Here is a 21,013-nt window from a genome sequence, read left to right as displayed (position 1 = left end):
CCACACTCGCTTAATCTTTCGACTTCATATCTTGCTAAGATCGACCTGACTTATGACAATATATAGCCAAGTCAAGAAGAACCCCAATAATTTACGCCTTTACAAGTGATTCAATCGGATACATGCATTACCGGCCGGCCAGTATCATCTTGCTCCACTACAAACCCAGTCCTCCTCTGCAATATGACTCCCAATAAGACATAATAAAAATTCGTCAACCATCTTCTTTCATCGACTGCTAGTGCTAGGATTCATAGTCTCAGAGAACGTTGTTCTAGAGGACATGAGTTTACCCGAATCCTGACTGTTACTAGCAAAACTTTGCACTTCGTTGCTCATTATGGTCACCCTGCTCCTGTTGTTGCTATAACTTCTACTTGACACCTGTCCACTACTGCTACTAGACATGTCATCACTATCATCAAGTGTGCACTTGGGAAAGAGAGCTTTCTCATCACCCAATATTACCTCAATTTGAGCCACATCAAGCCCTGCATCTTGGTCTGCACTCTCTTGCAATTGCAATGCAAACTCAAGGCCCCACACCACATCATTCATTGATGGCCGTTTGATTCCGTTGTCAAGCAAACAATTCATCGCGATCTCAACAAATTTCTTCAAGCACCGAGTCCCTATTTCACCCTTAATTGATGGATCAACCATTTGCTCAACCTTTCCATTGTCATAGCTTTCCCGCGCCCATCTCGCTAGGCCCACTGCTATCTCTGCAGTACGCATTATGGGCGGCCTTGCACACACTACTTCGCACAAAACCACACCAAACGAGTACACGTCAGACTTCTTAGTCAACTGTCGACGTCTGCAATATTCTGGGTCCAAATACCCGAAACTACCTTTCACCATAGTACTGACATGGGGTTTGGACATGCCAGTAGGACCTACTTTGGATAATCCAAAATCGGACACCTTGGCTACCCATTTTTCATCCAATAAGATATTTGTTGTCTTCACGTCACGATGAATGATTGTTTGCTTTGCGCCCGTATGAAGATAGTTCAGTGCACGCGCAACACCGATACAGATCTTGAGCCGTTGCTTCCACGGTAGAGGAGGATTATCGGTGTTATACAGATGATTACGGAGGGTCCCACGGGCCACATAATCGTAGACAAGGATCATCTCATTGCCATCGTTACAATATCCGATCAGAGAAACGAGATGGAGGTAGCGAAGCTGGGAGAGCATCTCGATCTCGGTCCGAAACTGTGGGCCCCTTGATGAGAGCCAGGTGTCAACCGCTTGATCGCCACTGGGTTGACCCCACCGTCAATGAACCCTTTGTACACGTTACCGAACCCCCCAACACCAATAATGAGAACATCGTCAAAGTCGTTAGTGGCTGCTCTGATCTCAGCCAATGAGAAGTAACAACACAGATCGGATGGTAGAGATGAGTTGTGGGTCTCTGTTGAGTCCTTGACATTCTTGCGCCGCCGGAAAATCAAGAAGCCGAGAATTGACAGCACGACAAAGCCGAAAACTCCACCACCAACGACAGCAAGTGTATTTGTTATGTTATTCTTCGACTTCGTCGGTGGTGTTGGGGGCACAACTGTTTGATGGGCCAACGGAAGTGGATCTGGATTGGGTCCGGCGAGACTACCATTAAAGGCGTTTACTTTAAAGATTTCGACACCGTTTAAGATAGTTAAACAAAAATTAATTAAAAATATTAAAAAAATATAACTGAAAAACTTTAATTATTGTTTAAAACATATAAATGTAATATATAATTTATTCTTTCATGTCCATCCTAGCTTGTTACTATATCAATTATCTACAGCGAGTCTTCATAATTGGTTAATAGGATTTTTTTTTTTTTAATTTTTTTTTTTTGTAAATATGTCATTTGAATTTAGTCTTTATCGATAGTAATAAAAATAAAAATCTTTTAAGTAAAGGTATGCTTTTATATTTGTTAAATCTACCTCAGAAGCTGATTTGGAATTTGAATGGAAAATGATGAAGTCATTGTTCTTTTGATAATTTCAAATAACTACGATTTTATATTTCATATAATTAAAATATGTAGGAAAATCTAAATATATTCATAACAATTAATTTAATTAAGCAATCTAAATTTTTTAATCAAAATAAAAATTTGATTGCACACTTTAAATTTTTTAAGAAACAGGATTTTTTTTTTTTTTTTTTTTTAAAAAAAAAGCAATTAATTTAAATTGTTAAAGGCTTAAATAAAAAATAATTGACAAATTGAAAGAAAAACTTTAGAATTTCAAAAAAGTCTAAATCACAATTCTCAAATTTGCAAATTTATTTTTCCCTATCAATTCCCGTATCTCTTGCTCATTTTTTTTTTTTTTTTTTTTTTTTTTTTTTTTTTTTTTTTAAAAAAAAAAAACACATCATTGTTTTGTGTAAGTCTCCATGTGGCCCACAGATGTTATTTTTCCCCTAAGCCCACTTACGCAACTTCCAAAAAATAAATAAATAAACAAAAGAAAGAAAGAAGCTAAGGCTGGGCCCACAAGGCTACAAACAATCTGACAGTTTATTAAAACGGTGTGTTTAAGGCCATCGTGATTCTCATCTTCTTCTTCCCCTTTCATCTGCTTCTAACTTAAACCTAACATTCAAAAAAATTTCAAGACATCCCTTTTCTACAACTGAAGTTTACCTTTAAAGTTTGGTGACTAAGTTTCGATTGCTCTGAATTTTGCAGTTGAGGGTGGGCAAAAATGGCATTTAGAAAATTTGCTACTATAGGTAAGAAATATTTTTGGAGGTTGAGGGGGGCATATGCCCCCTCTCAACCCCCTAGCTCCGCCCCTGACTAAAGCAGTCCAAGTGTTGTATACATGTTATTTATTTATTTATTTATTAACAAATATATAATTTTTTTTATTTAGATAAACACGTGTCGCCATTTTATTGTTTTGATGTGGTGTTGATGTAACATTTAACAGAATCTATCAAATTTTTTTAACAAAATTTAACTTTAAAAATCGATTTATAATTATTACTTATTTCTTCAAAGATTTCTCATAAACTTTGTGAACCATAAAAAAAATAAAAAATAGTTATAACAAATTACATAAACTAACTGTGCAATTATTTCTTTAAAGTAATCCGCCCACTAAAAGTTGTACGAAAAATATAATAGAAAATAATGTAACCATCTGCTCTGTATGTGCTTTTTTTTTTTTTTTTTTTTTTTTTCTTTTTTTTGGGAAAAAGCTCTGTATGTGCTTAGTTGCACGGAGATGCTCCGAGCCTCCGATGGACCTCCTTTTTATTCAACATGGCTTTATTGCAGAACTGTGACATCACGGAGATGGACTGCGTTCTTTTGTGAAAGATGACTCAAATTATTGGCACCCATGTCACGAGGGTCCCGTGACTCCGTCCCAGTTTAACCCCTTCCATACGGTAAAGCAACACATAACCAACAGCATAATTATTGCGGGCTTAGCTAACCATATATTTATTGTTTTTATTAATCGAATTTGGACTTTGTTTCCGATATTAAAAGTTAGAAAAAATATATTTTAGTTCTTCTGACTATCACCATATTTTTATTTATGTTTTTAAACTTTAAAAAGTGATATTATTGTACTTTAAATTATCATCCCCTGTCAAATTATACAATTTTACATTTTTCTTCTTAAAATGCCTTTAAAGTTATGAAACAAAATTAATATTTGAAAAAAAAATAAAAAATTATTAAAAATTTAAACAAAAATTACGAAAAATAAAATTACCTTATTTCTGTGCAAAGGTTTGTATTCCGTAAGCGAACTTTCGTAGCTTTTTCATTAGAGCATTTGTAATGAGCTCCTCAAATAAGCTTTTTCCTCAAATTCTGCTGAGTTTCCTCAAAATCACCTCCGCAGCAAACTCCTCAGTGCTACAGTAACTTTGGTGATTGTAAGAGCTCGTCTGGTCTAGGGAGGCAAGCTTCGCTCGTCTCTTCGTATTTTCTATTTCTTTATTCGTTCTTCCCGCGTTCTTGATCTACTGAACGCATCTCTTCCTTCTCCTTTTCCTCTTTATTTCCAGTTCTTCCTCTTCCTTTTCTTATTCTTCTTTCCTCTTCTTTTGTTCTTCTCGCCGAGTCGAGATACACAGAGAGAGTAGAGAGACCGAGAGTGAAAGATGAGATCAAGAGAGAGATCAGAGATGAGAAGAGAGATTAAAGAGAGAGAGATCGAGAGACTGAGGAGATCGGGAGAGAGGGAGAGTCAGAGATCGGGAGAGGGAGTCGGCGAGAAGAACAAAGAGTTGATGTTGAATAGTTTACGAAATGAACAAAGCCATTGTCAGAAGACTCTTTACGAAATGAGCAAATGACCAAAACGTCCTCAACCTTCACCAGTAATCCTCCTCGCTCATCCAGCTCCAGCTTCCCCGAACGCCCTCAATCTGCACATCTTAGTTTTCCCTCGGTTTCTAGTTGCTGAAACTGTAAGATTGCTGTTTACTTTTGAGCATTTTGTGGTTGTTCCAGATTCTGTGTCTCATGGGTCCTCCAGTGCTGAAGATTTTCTCTTGATTTGATATTTTTCTGGTTAGTTGGCAGTAAAGTGTTTTGGTTCACTTTTGTCGTTTCATCTGTGTAGGCAGTTTGAGTTAATGGGGATGTATTTTGATGTGGGTTTGCTTCATTTTCGTGGTTGATTTTGCGGGGTGTTCAAAAGATGGTGATGATCAGTGAGTTCGATTGGGCCACATTTGGCCATTTCCGGCCTTTCTGCACAAGGGTTCTCTGTTTTCGTGAGAGAATGGCAATGGACTTGTGGGAATGATTTCATTGATATCCTTCCTTTCAGCCATGGCATTTGGATATATGTATTTATTTCCCACTTTTAGCCCAGTGATTCGTAGTTATGAAATTCCTGAGTCCAATGTATCTAATGGTACATGCGATGTTTTTTATGGAAGGTGGATCCATGATGAAAGTTATCCTTTATATGATTCCTCAAGATGCCCATTTGCAGAACGTGGATTCAATTGCTTGGCTAACGGGCGGAAAGATAGCGATTATACAAAATGGAGGTGGAAACCGCAGAATTGTGATATTCCAAGGTTCAGTGCTGGGGCGATTCTGGAGAAGCTTCGTGGGAAAAGAGTCGTTTTTGTAGGTGATTCATTGGGTAGAACACAGTGGGAGTCTTTGATATGTTTGCTTATGACAGGGGTGGAGGATAAGAAGAGTGTATATGAAGTCAATGGGCATGAGATCGCCATTAGAAGGCACTTCTCTTCAAAGATCTGGATGGTTGAAGGAAAGGCCTGCAAGCATCAATCAAACGTGTATTAGATGATGAATCATTGATAGAACACGCGGAAAGGATGGATCTTTCCATTGCACCCTTATTTGGTTCAACAGTACCCTTTTAGTCCTCTTTGTTTAAAAAACTATTCAACTCTTGATTGGATTATTGTGGGTTGATGTTGATGGGTTTTTGGGTTGTTTGGATGTTGTTGGCTGAATGAGTGTTTGGATTATTGTTGATTTTTAGTTGATAAATTGTTTTCTTGTTCGGCCATATTTTGTTGATGATTCTTGGCTGAATTGTTGTTAGAAGCCCTCCATTTTTATGTTGAAACGATTTCCTATGTTTTGGGTTGTCCCCTGTTTTGGTGTTGGTTGTGTACCCGGTTGTGTTTCCTATTTTAGTAGTATCCCTGTTTCGGTTGTTTTGGAATTGGATGGATTCAATTGATGGTGTGTATTGTTATGGGTAATTACCATGGATGCGGTTCAAGGATTGAAACTGCAAATTGGTGGCTTCCATTATCATTCATTCACAAGCTAGATGGGCGTTGGAGTTGTATGAGCATGAGATTTCTAATAAATTTTGGTTTCATGTGATAGTTAAAAGTAGTTGAAAGTTGTTGTTTTAAAACTAATAAAAAATAGTATTTATTTGAAGTAGAGAATATTTAGGGAGTTTGATATTTGATGCCTTTAAAAAGTGAATCTCCAAAATAACAAAAGAGTATTTTTTTTTCCCCAAAATTTGAGGAAACTTTGAGGAGCTCATTACAAATGCTCTTATACCAATAAATTACCATGACTAGTTTGTTTGACTTGTTGGAGATAAAAAGTTATGGCTGGTGAGGACCAACCCTCCGGGTTATCGAAGACTTGAAAAGTCTTCTCAAGTTTTCGGAAGAAATCCAAAACAAAATATCATACTTCAAAGATAATAAAAGAATAACATTTTTTTTTTTCGTTTCCTCTCTCTAGTTTTTCTCTCCTGATGAACTTAGAGTTTCACTACAAAAAAAAAAAAAAAAAAAAAACTTTTTGAGCATTTTTTTTTTAGCCGTTTTAAGGTCTAAAAACGATTCAAAATAGTTTGAGTCATTTTTTTTAGCCATTTTGAAAACAGCTCAAACCATAGAATTGGTAAATCTCATCTTGAGCTGTTTTGGAGTAGGGGTATAAATCCGGTCCCGATTCTCGGTTATTGGATTTCAGTAACCGGAACTGGGTACCACGATTAACCGGTTTTTACCCGGTTACCCCGTTTTTCAGACCGGGTTATTTTTTTTTCAAAAAAAAAAAGAAAAAGAAAAAGAAAAAAACCATGAAAAACAACCAATCACTTGACGGTGGAGAAAATGGTGGAAGTGGTGAAGATCAACTAGTTCAGGAAATGGTTTGGGAGACACGGCTAACATATCCATGAGAACCAAAACACCACAATTCCAACAACACCCAACATGAACTCCATTCGGCCACTCCAAGCAAAAACAGGGGATTTTAACAAAATAAATCAACAATAATAAACCAAATCAACTATTTTAGAAGGATTACTATTTTGAGGATTTACCCAAAAAATTCACCAAAAAATGTGTTGAACGGGTTACAGAATGAATCACTGGAAGTCACAACTCGTACCCCTGCTCCACCAAAGTTGACCCATCGCTGATTGGCTTGACCCACTGAAGAATCGGGTCTACTTTGGTTCCTCTCGTGTTCGACGGGTCATGGGTCTTATCCGGCATCACGGCGTCATCTGCTTCGGTAATTGGCGACCTGTGGATGATCGAGTCTCACTTTTGCCTTTTGGGTTCACGATCACCCTCCCCGATCTCCTCTCTGTCACTCCCGATCCCTTTCTCAGTCGGACAAAGGAAAACAAGAAAGATAAATGAAAGAAAGAAGGAAGAGAAAGATAAGAAGGTTCTGGTAGCAAAGAAGAAAAAGGAATGGTGTATTTGTTTTTTTAAGAAAAATATATGTTTTGAAGAATGGAGTTGGCGCTGGAGGCTGGAGCAGTGGAGCGGCGTAGGGACTATGCAAAAGAAACAAAAGAAAAAGGTAGGGTTTTTTAGTTTTTAATATTTTATGGTGCAGGGACGAAGCAAAACTGTAAAAAGATTTTTATTTTTTATTTTTTTATTTAATTAAGTATAAGACCCAGTCCCGAGTTCCCGGGTATAACCGGGTCTTGTGAAATCAAGAACCCGAGACCGGGACTGGGTACCTACCCGGTTACCGATTTTTTGGGCCCGGTTAGTGCCCGGACCCGATTCCGGTTCCGATTATAACCGACCCAAATTTACACCCCTATTTTGAAGCCAAACAGCTCAAATTGATTGGAGCCGTTTTGTCCAAAACGACTCCAACTAATTGGAGTCGTTTTAAGGACCCTAAAACAACTCAAAATAAAGAAATAAATTTTTTAAAAAAATCATAATTTTATTTTTTGAGCCGTTTTAGGGTCCTAATTTTTATTTATTTAAAAAAAAAAAAAACAGAAAATAAGCTGATGCTCTATTGACATATATTACCAACTCAAGCTTGATGTGGATCAAAAATAGATCCAATAGTCATTTATCATCCTAAATTGTTTCTCACCCAGAAGTTCTGATGAAATAATGTTTTAGAAATTAAACAAACAAACAAATGAAAGAAGTATAAAAAGAAAATCTAGTAATGTGTTTTCAAAGTATTTGGCGGCTTGAAACAATGATAACCAAACAACCCTTCCATCAAATAATGGTAACAAAAAAGAGAATGAAATTAACTTACATGCATCAATGAAACTCGGTTTCCTACAACTGTAGTTTCACCAATAAGCACACATGTCCCATGATATGCCGCCATTGAAACTCTTCATTGGTATTACTATCAATGAAGATGACATTGCCGAATTGCGTTCAAAAAGTGGGCTTTGTCTTATCGGTAGATTGCTTTCAGAATGGCGGGTTCAAAAGGATGCTATTCAAATTATGATGTCTCGTTTGTGGCAAACATTGGCGTTGGTAAGCTTAAAGGAAATACATGACAACATGTGGCTCTTGGAGTTTGCCAATGAATCGGATAAAAGAAGAATCAAGGAGGGCAGGCCTTGGCTATTTGACGTAAGTGTTTTGGTTCTAAAGGAGGTGGATGATAGTACCCCTCCTTTCCAGATGGACTTCACCAAAGGTTTGTTTTGGGTGTAGGTTGTAACGCCCCAGATTTTAAGACACATTTTTATTTAAAAATATGAATGATTAATTATGTAATCGTTCGTTTTATAAAACTTATTTATAAATGTTTCAATTAATTTAAAGAACCGATGTTTTAATAAAACTGATTATTTCTGAGTTAATAAAATAGACAGATAATTAATCATTAGATTAATTATCCTTATTTCATAATTATGCAAATATGATTTAAGGCAGTTTATTATTTAATGTAATAATATTAAATGTATTATGGTTCATAATAAAATATTTTTATTTATGAAATAATCTAAACTCGAAATAAATTTAAATTACACTCAAGTGAATTATTATTTTACTAACAGACGATTTTAATCTACTGTGATTTGATTTAATCAGCACCTTCAGTTTTTTTTAAAATCTGCTTATTTTCCACTGAGTTTAAATAAACCGCACTCTGCAAATAACAGATTTTATATCTGTTATTTTTCCCCATCCAGCTTAATTATAATCCCCAACCAACGCATCACTTCACAGTTTTAATCTACTCGGTGTTCTTCAATCTGCCGCACTGAAACTCCTACTCTGCCTAATTATTCCCACCATTTTCTCCACTCCACATTATTATAAGTCTATCGATGCAATGAGTAATTAGTGGGCAGCTTGTCATTGCACTCATGAATAGAATAAACTCTATAATATAATCATTAGTTTCCATTATTAGTTTATTAACCACATTATATAGTCGAGCACCTTCCCTCTGCAGACACACTTCTCCTTCTTTTTCATTATTCCTGCTCCTTTTCTTGTTATCCCTTCTTTCCAGCACATTATGTTTAATGATATTATATTTATAAGTGGCCGACTATCATAATTGGAACACTATTTCCAGCACCTTCCTTCTCTTCCTTCATTATTTTATAACCCCACTTTAGTTCCTTAAGTTTCTTCTTCTCTGCCTTCTTCTTCACGGTGGCACAGTGAAAGTCAGAGCAACGAGAGAGTGAGACTAAGAGGGAAACTTGAAAGAACAAAGAGACTCGAGAGAGATGGGAAGAGAGAGATCCGGGTGGCCCGTGAAGGAGAAACCCGGAGATACCGTAGCAGACCCGTGACCCATCGACGCCGACGAGCCGTGAAGACCGAACCTCCATCTTCGGTGACCGGTCCAGTGCTCGATTCCCGGCAGCTGGAGACCGTTCTCCGGTGGATCCCGTCATGACCGTGAGTCATCCAGCCCAGCCCAACCCGATCAACCCGTTCTGGCCGTGACCCATAGAGCCCAGACCCAGACTCCCAGCCGAACCGTAGCCGGCCCTCCACCGTGACCCAACCCAGACCGTGACAGCCGTGAAACCCGACCCGTACCCGTGTGATCCGACAGTTTGAAGGCCAGAATTCCGACGAAAAATGATGTGAATTTCCGGTGGTTTCTCCCTGGAATTTCGCTAGGTAAATTCCGATTAATCTTTGTGAAATTGTTATGGGTTATTTTGATTCATGAGCTATTGATTGATGGGTTGGAGTTTTTGCTTTGATGATCCACTGCCTCTGTTCTCTATTCCAGTCAGTCGTGTGTGTGGGTGTGTCGGCTGCTTCATGGGTTTTGACCAGATGAGTGTACATAGATGTTAGATCAGGTGTGCTGTGAAATTGGTTTATGAGTATTTCTTTTATGACTGCTTGCTCTTTTATGGATTGTAAGTTAAATGTAGGTGTGTGTGATTGAATAATATATTAAAGAATATTTTATGTTTGATAATGGTATGTGGGTGCTTTGTTAAACGTAGGTGTGTGTGAGATTGAATAATATATTAAAGAATATTTTATGTTTGATAATGGTATGTGGGTGCTTTGTTAAACGTAGGTGTGTGTGAGATTGAATAATATATTAAAGAATATTTTATGTTTGATAATGGTATGTGGGTGCTTTGTTAAATATTAGGTGTGTATATTTTAATGATGGATATATATATATATATATATATATATATATATATATATATAGTATATTGATTATGGATAGGTTGTGATATGGGGTTTTGGACGACTTGATTGAGTATGTTATTATGTTTTAAGATTTCAACTAAGTTATGATGATTATTTTTATGATTAAAGAAAAGGGGTCTTGGATATGCTTTGAAGTTAGTCAATTTTAGTTTTGATGTCTCTTGTATTAGGTGTATATTGGTTAAGTCAAAGTTAATTAAATATTGGTGAGTGGTGTGTGCATTAAAGATTGGTGAGTGGAATAATATGAAAAATTGATAAATTAGTTTTATTAGAAATATTAGCTTTTTACATAAGATGGGTTTATGTGTTAATTCTATAATAATAATAATATTAGGTAAAGAGGTTTTATAAATAGAATTAGGATTTGTGGTAAATGATGTTAACACTTTATATGTGTATATTTATAATTATTGCAGATGATGAATTGAGAGACTGTACAAAAAGGATTGTGAGTATTCCTTACTCACTCAGGGTGATACACGTAGAGCTTTCTTTAATATGTGATTTCCTGCTTTATTTAATAAGTATGCATCTTGTTTGGAGCATATTGTTTGTAATAAGTCATGTTTTAGTACTAAGGCATAGAGACAGATAGGAAGCCGTGAGAGAGGGATAGACAACCCAGTAGGTGGGTTTGAAGCTCTGTGATGGGTTGAGGCTCTGGAAGAGATAGACATCCATGGATTTTGTGGGATTGAGGCCCTGTGAGAGACAGACAACCCTAGTAGGTGGGTTTGGTACTCTGAGAGGGATAGATAACCCAGGGACTGAGGCCTTGAGAAAAGGACCCTCAGTGAAAGGCCGTAGAAAGGATAGGGATTTCAGAGTTTGAGTCCTTAGCTTTAAGTGTTTATAATTGTCATCATATTGTTGCACTACATTTTGTTGCATCGCATATATTTAATTAAATCAGTAATCTTATTATTATTGAAAGCAGTTGACTGACCCATATATTTATATATGGGCGGTTTAGCCTATTATGCAGGTACGAAAGATTAGGGCTCAAGAGGTGTTATAGCTAAGGATGAATAATTTATATTTTGTTTGTAGTCTTCTGTGTTTATAACGTTTTATGTTGACAAGATTGCTAATGATTTATATGTATTCTTTTGTGTCATCATGGACACCTATTTCCTTGTATTTGTTATAAGTAATTTCTAAGGAATATCTAGAGGTATTTAATTTAAAGGCTCTAATGTGTTATTTAATCCAAGCCTGTTGGATAAATTATATTTTCCGCTGCCAATTTATACTCTGATGATGTAGTAATGTCACGTGGAAATCGAAATTTTCACTTACGCCTTTTTGTAAAAGGCGGGGCGTTACACAGGTGCATGATATGCCATTAACATGCATGAACAAGGAGGTGGGGATCCGTATTGGGGATTCTCTAGGGAAGGTTGCGGAAGTGGATGTCACGGGTGATGGCATAGGATGGGGGAGATGTCTTCGAATTCAAAGTTTTCTAGATCTTACTAAACCTCTTGAACGAGGCAAGGCCGTGCTTATTAATGGGAAATCGGTGTGGATTTCTTTTAAGTACGAAAAGCTCCCTCAGTTTTGCTATTCATGTGGTCGAATTTTCCATGGGGAGAACAAATGTAGGGGAAATGGAGGCTTCCGATTGAATGGAGAGGCAGTGGTCAAACAGTGGGGTGCATGGATGCGAGCCGATGATCTTCGATTTCAGAAGGGGAGATTTTTGAAGGGGGCTTCGAGCGAAGCACCAACGGTGCCAGAGGATTCCGGCAACTCGGGGGCGGATGGTGAAGGCAATTCAGTTGATAAGAGTAGTTCACGAACTGGCCGTATAATCAAGGATCACCAAACTACTCCAACAATCCCGTCAGTTGAGGCTACGATTGCGGCAACTGTTCACAATCCTCAACGTGTGCATCGTGCTGAAGTGGTTGTGAAGGAGTCTCTCTCTCAACTTCCTATTGAGGGAGGGATTCTAAGGAAAAAAGAAAACGTGGAAAATGAGGGCTGTTCGGTGGGGCCCTTAACGCTATCCACGGAGGATCTCATGGAATGTTATATGCATAAGGATCATGGGGGTCTTGTTCATCAACAAAACAGTTTGGTTGTGCCAGCTGTCTTTGTAGCTGCTTCTCTAATGCTTGACGATCATGCATGCAAAGGGGACATGTCATTAGTGAAAGATATACATGGGGTCCTTTTCTCCCATGAAAAATTCCATCATGCAGCACAACACCCAATCCCCAGGGGTGTCCAAGGAACATGCCAGTGTGCGTCCCTCTCTCACCTAGAAACGGAAGACACGCGGCTCTGTTTTGGGGATGATGGTGTCGGCTACTACAGGTAAGCGTAAAGTAGTGGATAATTCTTCTATTATTTTGAAGGTGGAGGCTGTGGGAAAAAAGAAAGGAAGGATGTGTCGATTGTTGATCAATTGGCGATGGCGGAGGCTGTTGAACAGCCCCGCCCGCCACAATGATTCTGCTAAGCTGGAACTGCCGATGGCTTGGCAACCCTCGAACAGTTTGAGACCACCACCAATTGGTGAAGGAAAAGAGGCCAAACATGGATCGCATAAGGAGTCGTTTAGGTTTTGACAGTATGTTTGTTGTTAATTTTGTGGGTCGGAGTAGGGGTTTAGCTCTTTTGTGGTTGAATAAAAATGCTCTTGATATTTACAATTACTCTAGGTTTTACATAAATGCCGTGGTGAAAGATTTGGATGGGAACGAACAATGGCTATTCGCCGGTTTCTATGGACAACCAGACAATGCTAAAAGAATGGAGTCATGGGCTTTGCTCAAACATTTAAGCCGGTTTCAGCCTCTGCCTTGGTTATGTGCAAGGGACTTTAATGAAATTTTGGAGCAACAAGAGAAGGAGGGGGCTACACTTCGACGTGAATCTCAAATGGATAATTTTAGACAATGTTTGGAGGTGTGTGGTTTGGGAGACTTGGGTTTCATTGGTCCATGTTTTACTTGGAACAATGGACGAAAGGATGAAGATTTTATCCAAGAGCGTTTGGATCAAGCTATGGCAAACTGGGAATGGAGCCTCATTTTCCCCTTTGTAACCGTGACTGTCTTGGCTGCATCATGTTCAGATCACAATCCTATTTTGATCCAATATTTTGAGTTTTAAGAGGAGAGGCAGCAATATTGGAGGGAGTTTAAATTTGAAGAAGCTTGGACTAAGGATGTGGAGTATAGTAGTATAGTCCAATCGGCTTGGGTAGGAAATAGTGCTGGAGAATCACCTATTCGGGCAGTTCAGACAAAATTATCTTCGTGTCAACATAAGCTCTCACGTTAGAGTAAAAAGAAATTTGGCCAATCAGAGGAGAGTTTAAAGAGAAAGAAAAAACAGCTCCTTGATCTTCAATCTTCTTCGAGACCAAGTACTGTTATGGACATTAAATGGATAGAGGCAGAAATTGATGAGATATTATTAAAGGAGGACTTGCACTGGAAATAACGCTCAAAACATAATTGGTACCAAAATGGGGACCGGAACACTCAATTTTTTCATTCTTGGGCAAATCACCGTCGGAAAACAAACACTATTCGAAGTATCACAGATGGGGCAGGCCGGGTTTGGAGAAAGAAGGAAGATTTAAGTAAGTTGTTCCTAGCTTATTATAGTGATTTGTTTGCCACTGCTAATCCTACTGGCATTTCAAATTGTTTACAATTTGTGAATGGCCGGGTTACTCCAACTATGAACCAAAGGCTTCTTCAACCTTTTACTAAGGTGGAGGTTCGTGTGGCCCTTTTCCAAATACATTCTCTGAAGTCCTCGGGTCCGGATGGGTAATCTGCAGGTTTCTATCAAAAATCTTGGGCTGTTGTGGGCAAGGAAGTGACGTGGGCATCTTTATCAATTTTAAATGGAGGGTCTATAGAGGCTGGGTTGAATGCCACTAACATATGCTTAATTCCTAAGGTGACAAATCATACAAGTGTGACTGAGTTTCGGCCAATTAGTCTCTGCAATGTGCTTTATAAAATAATTTCAAAAGCTATTGCCAATCGATTGAAACATGTGGTGCCCCATATCATCTCACAGGAACAAAGTGCATTCATTCTGGGAAGGCTCATAATGGACAATGTTTTGGTGGCTTTCGAAACATTACATACTATGGATACACGGTTAAAAGGAATGGAGGGTTTCATGGCCATGAAATTAGATATGAGCAAGGCCTATGATAGGCTTGAATGAGACTTTTTGGAAGAGATGATGAGGAAGCTTGGATTTGACAATCGGTAGGTCAACCTTTTGATGTCTTGTGCCCTTACGGTATCCTATATATATATATATATTACGTAGTAGTTTGTTTATAACCTAAACTTATCTAACCTCCATGCTAAGTGTCTAATTAATCTAGCTAGTAGCCTTCTAATGGGCTAGGTGAATTGAATGATGATCCATTGGTTAAGATTTGGTGGTTAGACATAAATTAAGGAAAAATATAAAAATTAGGGAAATATTGATAGGATCTCCTCTGCTTTTTGTATTTTTAACATTAAGACCCCAATTTTCAATAATACAAATTCGAAACCTGAATTAATGATCATTTTAAATCCGAGACCTCTCTCTGTCTTTCCATCACCTCACCTATCTGACAATTTCCTGTTCTGTTTTTTTTTTTTTTTTTTTTTGGTGTTAATTTTATTATTTTTTAGGATATAACTGAAATTTCACACTAGTAGTGGGTATAACGTAAAATTTTGAAAAAAAATAAAAATACACATATCCATCTTAAACTAATACCTCAATGTCAATATCTCTATAAACTACTAATTTAGTCAATGCCCCCACCCACAAGCCAATAGAAAGACAAAAATATCCTTATAAATTTGAAAAAAAAAAAAAAAAGAAAAGTTGAAAGACTAAAACTTTTTTTTTTTTTTTTTTTTTTAAAAAAAAAAAAAAGAAAGAAAACAAAAAACATATATAAAAAGAAAAACCACCCCTTGGTTTTTTTTTTTTTTTTTTTTTTTAATATATATATAATTTCAAGAATTTCTTAATTTTAAATGACATTTTTGTCATTGGAAGACATTAGCTCAATCGGTAATTTAGATGAGACATTGACAATAAAATGATAATTTGAGGATAATATGCATGTGTACTTTTTTCTAAAATTTTAATACATGTCATTGGTGATCAGGTAGAGGTGGTTTACATAACAATCATTTTTTTTAGCAATTTAGACGGATGATGTAATGAAAAAGTGATTGGTAAAGTTCTCGATCAAAACTGAGATAGCTAGCGTTCAATTTTTTGTTTTTTTTTCGTTAGAAATGGATGTATCGATTTTTAAGCGCACATATTAAAAGGTAGAGAGTAGATTTAATGTTCCATAAATCAACAAATTCCGTGTGTTAACAAAACCTCTAGATGGTCAAACCCTTAGGTTAGCTTAAGTAGTTGAGAAGGGTTTGGATATATTGGTCTGTAGCTTGCATGTTCATGGAAGTGGAAACTGGAAAGGTATCAAAAGCCTAGTAGTTAATTGTAATAAATTTCAAGCTTGTTGACACAGATAATGCTCATAAAAATATCGACGTGGCTCTAGGAGTGGTAGGTTTCCTCACAAAGAATGTATTAGCAATGGCCTGCATTAATGCTGCAATAGGCAAGAGAACTTCTTATAAAAGCCAACCCAGAGCTCAAATGTTCATCATCTCGTTCGCAGCCATAAGTGTTTTTCAGGGAATATTGACAAGGTTTATATTGTCTTGGTCTGTAATAATATTCTTTTTGAGTCTCACACTTGGTGGTCTTTCGGAGGGTCTCCATGAGAAGGAGCTTCCATCTGCTGTTGTTGTTGGCGCCGTCTACTGTGATACATGCATGTTTCCAAAGGGCTTTCAAAGAGACCAGCCACTTCATTTCAGGTCTTACTTTTTATTAGAAACTTCAATTAATCTATAAATTTTAAAAACTCTTAATTTAGTATATTCATCTTTCAATTTTTTTTATTTTTTTTTCACATATCCATTAAGATTTTTCATTAATGCTTCGTTTGTTTCGGTGTAAAATGGTTTTCGTCGTAAAATATTTTTAAATAAATTATTTTTCAGAAAAATAATTTTCGTTGAGATCATTTTACTTCGTGAAATCTGGCACAGTATCGTAGGAATCTGGCGACGTTAACTGGACGTCGCCAGATTCCGGCATAATTTTTCAGAGTCGGTGCCGGAATCTAGCTTGTCGGAATCTGGTGATAGTCAACTGCTTAAACGTAAAGGCCGACTGCATCATTTAAAAGAGGGTCGACTTCGTCTGCCATTTACGGAAAATATTTTTAGTCAAACGAAAATCATTTTCCAGTTGACCATTATTTTCGCCCCTACCAAACACCGAAAAATGCCAAAATCATTTTTCAAAAACTATTTTACGCCGAAACAAACAGAGCATAAATTCTGTTAAAATTTACAAAATACCCCTGTTTTATATATATAATTTTAAAGATTAAAGTGTGTGGGTATTTTTACAAATTCTGTTAATCCTTTACCAATATTTAAATCTTTACAATTTTTTTCCCTGAAAATAAGGAGTGGTATTTTGGAAATTTTGACACATATCCGTTAGGATTTAATGGAAAATGATAACAAATAGGTAAAATTAAAAAAAAATTAAAAGATAAATATACTAAATTGATAATTTTTTAAGTTTATGAGTTCAATTACGAAAGCGGTTACGATTCAAGAGAATTAAGTTGAATTTCTTCTTTATTTATTTATTTTTGCGTATTACTTACGAATATTCTGAGTTCTGTTTCATGCATGCTATTGGCAAAACATTCCCGGAAATCGTATGCAGGTGCATCTGTTGTTGTAGAATGCAAGGGTGCGACGCTTTCAAAACCGAGCTTCCGAAAAGAAGTGAAAACTGATGACCATGGAGAATTCAAAGTCCTTCTGCCTTTCTCAGTAAGCGAAGATGTCAAAACAATTGAGGGGTGTTCCGTGAAATTGATCGGCAGCAGCAAGCCAAATTGTGCTGTGGCCTCAACAGCAACTTCATTGTTAGGAAATAAATCCGATTCTACCAAAATAGGTCAGAACCGTGGCCCATTAAGACTTACCAAGACTGTCATATCCAATAGACTCGAAAATCTGCCGCAACTACATAAAGATCAAGGAGGGTTAAAAGTCGACCTCAAGTCGGTTAAAGACCGACTTGGCAACTTATGACCACCGTGAAGGAAGTCCCACGACTCCACGACCTCAAGTCGGTTAAAGGCCGACTTGGCAACTTATGACCACTGTGAAGGAAGTCCCACGACTCCACGATCTCAAGTCGGTTGGAAGTCCCACGACTCCACGATCTCAAGTCGGTTAAAGGCCGACATAAGTTCACGACTCCACGATCTCAAGTCAGTTAAAGGCCGACTTGGCAACTTATGACCACCGTGAAGGAAATCCCACGACGCCACGACCTCAAGTCGGTTAAAGGCCGACTTGGCAACTTATGACCACCGTGAAGGAAGTCCCATGACGCCACGACCTCAAGTCGGTTAAAGGCCGACTTGGCAACTTATGACCACCGTGAAGGAAGTCCCACGACTTCACGATCTCAAGTCAGTTAAAGGCTGACTTGGCAATTTATAACGACCATGAAGGAAGTCCCACGAAGTCGGTAAAAGACTAACTTTGCAATGATCGTGGAGAATATGTCTCAGTCCCATGATCCGCATAAAATGGAGGTGCCCCCATCATCTAAAGCCGGTTGAGGATTGACTCCGCAATCTTTGCGGAGTTCGAACCACGATGCCACGATCTCAAGTCGGTTAAAGACCGACTCGGCGACAATCGTGGGGAGTACGCCTCAATCCCACGATCCGAATAGTCGACAAGCACTCCGGATCTGACACATGGTCCAATGGAAAAGCCGGACCGCTCTCGACACTCCCTTTATAAATACTCACAACTAAACAGGTATTCTTCATATTGCTCAACTGCGATTAAGAGTAATATACACTTAAGATTATACTGATAAAAGCATCGGAGTTGGATTGTCGGACTCCCCTCGACGTAGCATTCTCTCTTGCAGGACAATGGAGATAAGCTCATCCGGTTCATCAACTACCATATCAGAATCTGTTTTAACATTTATCTTCGCCCCATCTCAAGTCAAGAAAGCAAGGAACTCACATATTCTCAGCTGGGCTTTTCACCTTCAAGCCTTAAAAGCGGCCAAACCTGTTTAACCAAAAACCAAGCATTCAGAATTCCAAGGAACTGGGTACCGGCTGAAAAAGGTCACTTCCATCACCACCGCCACCATCTCTGCCATTTTTCCCTTCACCTTCAATATTTCCATTTCCCCGTCCCTCTCCACCACCACCACCATCTCAGCCATTATTCAATTTCCTTCCAATATTTCCATTTCCCCGTCCCTCACCACTGCCACCATCTCTGCCATTTTTCCCTTTCCCTCCAATATTCCCATTTCCCCATCCCTCCCCACTACCACCATCGCAGCCATTATTCAATTTCCCTCCAATATTTCCACCACTCCATTTCCCTTCCATTCCTGGCATTCCACCTGTTTCTTCTCCAAAGAAAACTTCTCCTTGACTAATCAGAACCTACCCATGTCCAACTTTCAAATAGGTGACTTGTTTATTTAAATAATAAGATGTCGGTGGAACCGTGGAACTGCCACAATGTTGGAGTTGGATGCTTGTGGTTGTGGAGGGTGTAATTTGCCCCCTTTCGTTTTTTTTCCCTGGTTCTGAGCGCGTGTATTGTGCCTATTGTACGTGATAATTGTACTATATATTTGGAATAAAGCTAAAGTTTCGGCCAGGCATTTGACAGGCTTCACTTTGTAAAAGCTTATTTATTTTTATTTTTTCAAAATAAAAATATTAACAAACAATTTTAAAACACAAAATGCATAAAATGTTTTAAATATTTAAAATTACATATTAATTTATTTATTTTAAATAAAAAACAAAAAAAAAAAAATCACAATATGCCAGTCACTATATATATAATATATCCTAACTTGAAATGAAGATGAATTACTTAAGGTATAAATTTTGTCTTGTAGCATCTAATGACTTACATGATATTACATCATTTAAATTTTTTTAAATAATGTGGCAACATATACACCATATTTATAAAATCTAATATGAACAATAATAAGTTATTATTTAATTAAATCATTAAATTAAATACTTCTCTTGAAATCCTTTCAGTGTTTTGTTTATTTTTTAGACGTCTTTTATAAGGGAGCTAAATCCAATATGTGGCATGGGAATATGAGTAATGCTAGTGACAATTTTTTTGTCCTCTTTTTATCATTTCAAAGTTGATGTATCTTTCAAAATTACCATTATATTTGAAATGAATTAGTACTATTGAATTCTAATCTTACAGTGATTTTAAAAGCTACATAGACTTTGGAAGGATAAAAGAAAGATACAAAAATGAGGCCTATATTACTCCTTAATATCATATAGAAACTATTGGCATAGAAACTCATTCAAAAAAAAAAAAAAAAAAATCCTATAGAAACTATTGGTATGCAAGCATGCTTAACAATCAAGCAAAATCAAGAGAAAAGGGGATTATTCGAGAATCCTATCACTTTTATACATAATGAATTGTTGAAGTTACGCATGCAGGGGGCTCTGTATTCACTTTCATGTTCTTGTCATTGAAAATTTACAAAATGGGTTGTTGGGAGTTGGTCTTTGCCATAGGCTTCAGTCTCCAGATTTGCAAAGCGTTAGCTTAGCTTGGAGAGTATCCAAATACTTGGGGCGCCTCTCATTGATTCAATATTGAAGGAAATTGGCATATCTTTTATGGCTAGTTGTTTTGGGAGAAGAGAACCAGATGAATGCTATAACTGAAAATGTGTGATGATTTGTCTCATGCTGAGTGGAGGTTAATTTGCTTCTCTCAGTTGCTTACTCAAATTGAAATTTTAATGAGATTGCAAAACTCGGATATTACGCATACCGGACACTAAGAACACTAGCAACAGCTTGGTAGCTCTTCTGACATTTTTAGCAATAATAGTGAAGAAATTTTTCTGTTTAGAGGACTTGGATGTGACTTTCTTTTATTGAAGATGATCAGTTTATCTGCTTCTCTATTAATTAACACTGGAAATTACAGGAAAAGGTTGTGAACCTTTTGTTTGAGAAGCTAGCAACCACCAAAGAGATATTTGACAAGATTTGTTAAATGGCCACATGTTGTTCGTATTCAGAGGAAAAGGAGGATTCTGAAGCAACGCTTGAAAGTCCATCCTGCATGCTATAAACCAGTTCACAAAAGCGCTAGCTTGACAAGAACCTTGGTATTGGTTTTAGAGCACGCATTTTCTTATTTTGGCTTGATACATTGTGAAAAATGGTGTAATTTTGGTACAAATAACAATGGCTTGCGATTGCGAGTGTTATATGAGTAACTAAGTGCAATAAAATGGCATGCGGCTGTGCAAGTGTTGTATGAGTAACGTTTATAGACTGTGAGTAGGTCGGAACTACCCCTGAGCTGTCTCCCCAAACTTTTAAAATTTTAAAAAATTCTCTTCAATTTATATATATATTATGAGTTCG

General features: G+C 37.3%; 1 protein-coding gene and 1 pseudogene across 3 annotated transcripts; one reads left to right on the top strand and one right to left on the bottom strand.

Moving 5' to 3' along the window:
• LOC133861046 (receptor-like protein kinase FERONIA) lies at nt 1–1,661 on the bottom strand (annotated as a pseudogene).
• A 7,580-nt stretch (nt 1,662–9,241) lies between these two features.
• On the top strand, nt 9,242–12,766 carry LOC133860170 (uncharacterized). 3 transcript variants are annotated; one of them, XM_062295830.1, is made up of 3 exons: nt 9,242–9,879; nt 10,857–10,912; nt 11,414–12,766. In XM_062295830.1, the coding sequence occupies exon 3, from the start codon at nt 11,780–11,782 to the stop codon at nt 12,764–12,766; it is 987 nt and encodes a 328-aa protein (XP_062151814.1). In that variant the 5' UTR covers nt 9,242–9,879; nt 10,857–10,912; nt 11,414–11,779. The 3 variants fall into 3 exon arrangements, with proteins under 3 accessions (XP_062151814.1, XP_062151812.1, XP_062151811.1); XM_062295827.1 differs by having other exon boundaries at nt 9,245–9,879; nt 10,857–10,888; XM_062295828.1 differs by lacking the exon at nt 10,857–10,912 and having other exon boundaries at nt 9,244–9,879.
• Nucleotides 12,767–21,013: the final 8,247 nt, after the last annotated feature.

The sequence above is a fragment of the Alnus glutinosa genome, chromosome 2, assembly GCF_958979055.1.
Source record: "Alnus glutinosa chromosome 2, dhAlnGlut1.1, whole genome shotgun sequence".
Lineage (NCBI taxonomy): Eukaryota > Viridiplantae > Streptophyta > Magnoliopsida > Fagales > Betulaceae > Alnus > Alnus glutinosa.
The sequence above is the reverse complement of the archived record's forward strand: the minus strand, read 5'-3'. Positions and strand labels throughout refer to the sequence as shown.